The following is a 4,932-nucleotide window of genomic DNA, read 5'->3' on the forward strand; positions in this document are numbered from 1 at the left end:
GTCACCATGGAAACTGTTTTATCCAATGAGAGAGCTTGGTGTGCGACCGAACATCGAAATCACAAAACCACTTGTTCGTCAAATGCGACTTTACCTGAAGCCTTTATTAACGTTGCATCTTCATGTGTAAAGTATAAGCATTCACGGTCAATGTTGATGTATGGTTTGTTTGTTTTGATTATTATCGAACATTGAATACATGTGAAAAATAATCATGATATTGAAACAAGAAATTTTCGTATTCATTTTTATTTATTGCGAGAAAAAAATGTTTTAAAAATGTTTCTCTTTATTCCGATCGGTTGTCGTTCATTGTTCAAGTAATATTTATGTGTAGTGTACATATATTCTTAGATCCAAAATAATGCGCAAAATGGAAAGGCACTAATACTTGGATTACATGAAATATACTGACTTGATAAAATAAAGTCTATACTTTTTGAGGAATTTTAAAGAAAGGTATCATGCGAGATGATTGAAACTTTTGAGAAATGTATATAAAGCACGCTATTTTTCCATCATGAAGTTTATGTTCTCGAGTCCTCATTGCGTGTATTAATGATATGATTTTTTCGCGTCATTTTCTTTTTGGAAAATATCATTGATGATCAATTAATTATGCATCATAATTCAAATACTACACGTAGGCGTGTGAGATGAGATTAAAAAAAACAATAATCAAAACACAGCGTTCTAACTATAAAGGCTATATATATTATGCTTTAAAAACGACCGTATCATGCCGAATCTACGTCCATGTAAATATGACTAATATACAAATAAATAATATCCGCTGTGAATAATTGTAAACATGTACACATCTAGTACATGAGTATGATGTCGAACTAAAAGAAAAATCTCTCTCTCTCTCTCTCTCTCTCTCTCTCTCTCTCTCTCTCTCTCTCTCTCTCTCTCTCTCTAAAATAACAGAGAAATAATAAGCAAGAAATATCATCATGTATACATGGAATGGAAATTTTAGCAAAAGTCTGTGAAATTGGCTTCTATTATTTGACATTTTCCATGACAAATTAATGAAGAATTAATGAGAGAATTAATGAGAGAAATGGAGAGATAAAGGTCAAAGAAAAATCAAACATTAATTTTATTAATGGTGTGACAATTTGATAATTTTGAACTTTTGATTGAAAATTAGTAAAGGAGAGCTGTATGAGCACATAAGAATTTCCTATTTGAATTCAGATCCCCAAAAATCAAATTTTGCATATTAATCAGTTAACGCAGATAGATACGGGAAGAAGCTTTGCCATTCAGTCAAATGAAATATGACTGAAGGGTAACAGAATGGCAGAGATTTATCCTAAGCGGGAGACTTTTCAGATTGATAAGCTGCAACCCATTTGATATTAATATAGACTCCCGTTTATAATAATAAGCATGAATAAATTATCTATATTACTGCTCTTAGATTCTCGTGAACAGTTTGTAAGCATGGCTACAATATTATCAACTTTTATCTGGCTAGAAAGGGGGGGGGGTGCTACATTATTTGGGAATTGGGTATGGTGGGGTAGGAGAGAGGGTAGGAGGTGGTCTGCGCGGTACAGGAGATATTATAGACAACATTTGATTCGTGGCCATCAGGTTACATTTTCTTTGACTTTAGAGCGACAATTAAGCTATCCTTGAATGCCTTGTTTCTTTGTTGTTATTTTATGATTTTTACTGACCGATTAATTTATCTTTGATGGTCTTACATAAACACAAGTATGCTAAATCTCACTGTCTGGCAAATAAGTACATACACGAATGTTCTATTGGCCATTAAAGAACGTTTGACACAGTCGTTCTTGCTTTTCGACATGCGTGTTCTTTATAAACAGATCTCACCATTGAAATCAGAAGAGAGGTGACTAAAAATAAGAATAAGGCAGGGAGAATCACTGAAACAATCATTATCAATGTAAATGTCCAGTTCCAGGAAATATTTTCTTGACTGGAATTATACATAACCTGGCCTGTAGACTGAGCGCAAGATTTTGGTGACTTCGATTCACACCCTAAACTTTTCATGACTGTTTCAAAGTTTCGATCGTGGAATTTCCACGGCGTGTTGCATTTAATATCATATCGATGAATTAAATGGTCAAAAGCCGGACCTAGCTTGGGAATCTTTAACCAATCGGAGAACCACTGCAAACCACACGTGCAATCAAAGAGGTTACTAGAAAGATCCAAAAACTTCAGCACTTTCAAATGTTTGAAAACGCATTCTTCGACTCCATTCAAACGATTGTTTCGCAAGTTTATGGTCTCTAACGTTTGTTCTAGTCCCGAAAAAGTTCCGTCGAATAATTTAAAGAGATGGTTATGACGTATCGAAATATAGGACAGATTTGTGTTTTTGAATTCATCCGGGGTAAGCATCGACAACCTGGAATTATCGGCATGGAGGTACGACAAGCGTGGAAGATGTTGCAGAATTTGCCAAAAGTTGGAATCTGATAGTTTCGTGTTCGAGAGGTAAAGTTTTTGGACGCGAGGCTTCTCTTTCAGTCGATCAATATCTGTGAATTCCAGCGTGTTTGTTCCATTACGTTGGTATTGGAGATCTAGTTTCATTAACAGTTTAGAATATGTTAGTGCCTCTACACTCAAAGTGACTAGATTATTTTCGCTCAAATCTAGACTCTCAAGATGGGTAAGGTGTTTGAAATCGGACGCACGAACTTCGGAGAATTTATTAGAGGATAAATCGAGATGCTCCAGGTTTTCCATCGTAATGAATAGTCCGTGGTTTAGGAAAGCTAAGTGATTAAACGAAAGACTCAATTTCTTTAGGTTTTTCCAACTTGTTTTAGAAAACTCTTGCAAAATGATAATGGTCGTTAATTCATTCTCCGACAAGTCTAAAGAACGCAAATGTTCGGTCACTCCAGAAAAACAGTTGTCTTCCAACATCCGAAGTTTATTCTTGGATAAGTCCAAAGTGTGCAAATGAGTAAGATCATTGAATGCGCGCGCAGGAATAATAGCCATGTTATTTCCATTCCAGCTCAGCTTTTTAAGATGATGCAAGTGCGCCATTGCTCCAACGGGGAAAGTACTCACGCGTGGGTTATTAGCAAACCGGAAGTCTGTGAGCTTATAGGCAGGGTTAACAAATGTTTCTGAAGAAAAGAACCCCACACTCATGTTGGTAAGAGACAAGATTTTTAAATTTGGCAGAAGGTAAAAAGGAATAGAATTATCCAAATAAGGCAAAACGAAGTTCTCCAAAACCAGCATATCCAAGGAAAACAGATTTTGGAGGGCGTTAAACGGAATACCAATTCTTCCGTCGCCATGTAAACTTAGGTATTGTAGATCAAACCTCAATCCTGAGAATGCACGTGCATGAATGCTTTGTATGTTGTTGTTATTACCGAAGTCAAGTCGCTTTGTCCGAATACCAAAGAGGTCCCCCTCTTGGATGTTTGTTAAATTTGAGTTTCTAAAGAATACCTCATAGAATAACTCATTGGTAGATTTACCATTATGAAGATCGGATATCTTCGGAATGCTTCGGCAGTCAAGCACTCTCAAAGAAGAATCGGATTCGGCAGGAAAACAGACACATTGTTTGGTTGGACAAGGTTTGGCGTTTGAGGAACCGCAAAATACAGCCACAAGAAGCAGAAACTGTAAAGTATAACGAAAAATAATAACCCCATGATTATTCTATCCATCCACGTTTTCAAACGCGATAGGATTTGATAAGTAAAAAAAAATTCACATTTCCTTGACATAAATATGATATTTTCAAAGCAGTTTTATTAATCATTATCTGTTTTGGGGAAACAGATGAAAAAAGTTTAAAATCTTTTATGCTCGGATCTAGACGAGGTCGCCCCTCTTCCCCTGGAAAGTTTAAACTTTTAAAATTCACATAGTAATATAACAAACAAACAGGGCTCGGTACCTCTCTTAGAAAACAAAGATATTCTGGACCTGCACTTGTATTTTGTATATATATGGTAACTGAAGACGAATAAAATGGATCCGCACTTGTTTTTTTTATGGTAAATGAAGACAAATAAAAATTAATTTTTATTCATATGGTATTGCAGTGTCACCAACCTACCCCTATATGCATCTTTTTGTTTATTATATTAATTTAACGATAATAGTACATAGTAGAATTGGCACATTTACCTACCTTTAAAACATGCATGTCCGCTGCAAAATGAATATAACTCGTCCGCGGTTTTTTTTCAGATTTGGTGGTCCAAGGCTGAATTTTGACGTTTTGTTTTAATCACATTTGGCGTGTCATACATAGAATTTTATAAATATATATTGTCAACGTTTGTAAAATAATTAGTAAACACATTGTAGGTTTTGTCAACAGGTATCGTAATTTTGTGACGTTGATGATAGAGCATAGTTTGGTTAATGATTTCTAAACATTATTAGCGATGAATCGAGCCATTAAGGTTGTATTTATCCAATATATATATATATCTCGAAATCATAAAAATCGCATTAAATTGAGTGTGTTTACATGCGTGGTTGTTTCATATCAAACCCCATATCAATCAAAGTGAGCATGCGCATCGTTTGTTTTGTGTCCTACGCTGATAAATTTTTGAAAATAGTTATGCATACCTGTCAAATTATCGTATTGCTCTATATATACAGTTTACATTTTTTTTTACAAAACTTAAAAAAAAGTGTAAATTAAAACTAAATGAATATTCAAATGCATATGCACAATAAAATTGTAAAACATTGTATTTTTTTCTTTCTTTTTACGGGAATAAAGATGTGAAATTGTGGTCTTTCCGCATTGGTTGCTATAGTCTATACCGGTATTTTAACGTATAACAGCGTTTGGCTGACACCCCCCCCCCCCCCACCTCTTTGCCTATATCGCTGTGTGCCTGATAACTTAATAAATCTGCAAAAATGTCAATCATCTTTTTGAGACGT

General features: G+C 34.9%; 1 protein-coding gene across 1 annotated transcript; it reads right to left on the minus strand.

Annotated features, from left to right (window-relative positions):
• Positions 1-988: 988 nt before the first annotated feature.
• LOC128163614 (toll-like receptor 13) lies at positions 989-4,622 on the minus strand. The gene is made up of 2 exons (XM_052827246.1): positions 4,160-4,622; positions 989-3,642 (listed from the first exon to the last, which is right to left on the minus strand). Exons 1-2 carry the CDS (start codon positions 4,172-4,174, stop codon positions 1,786-1,788), a joined length of 1,872 nt encoding a protein of 623 aa, XP_052683206.1. The 5' UTR covers positions 4,175-4,622; the 3' UTR covers positions 989-1,785.
• Between the last annotated feature and the right edge of the window lie 310 nt (positions 4,623-4,932).

The sequence above is a fragment of the Crassostrea angulata genome, chromosome 9 (genome assembly GCF_025612915.1).
Source record: "Crassostrea angulata isolate pt1a10 chromosome 9, ASM2561291v2, whole genome shotgun sequence".
In the NCBI taxonomy this organism is placed as follows: Eukaryota; Metazoa; Mollusca; class Bivalvia; order Ostreida; family Ostreidae; genus Magallana; species Magallana angulata.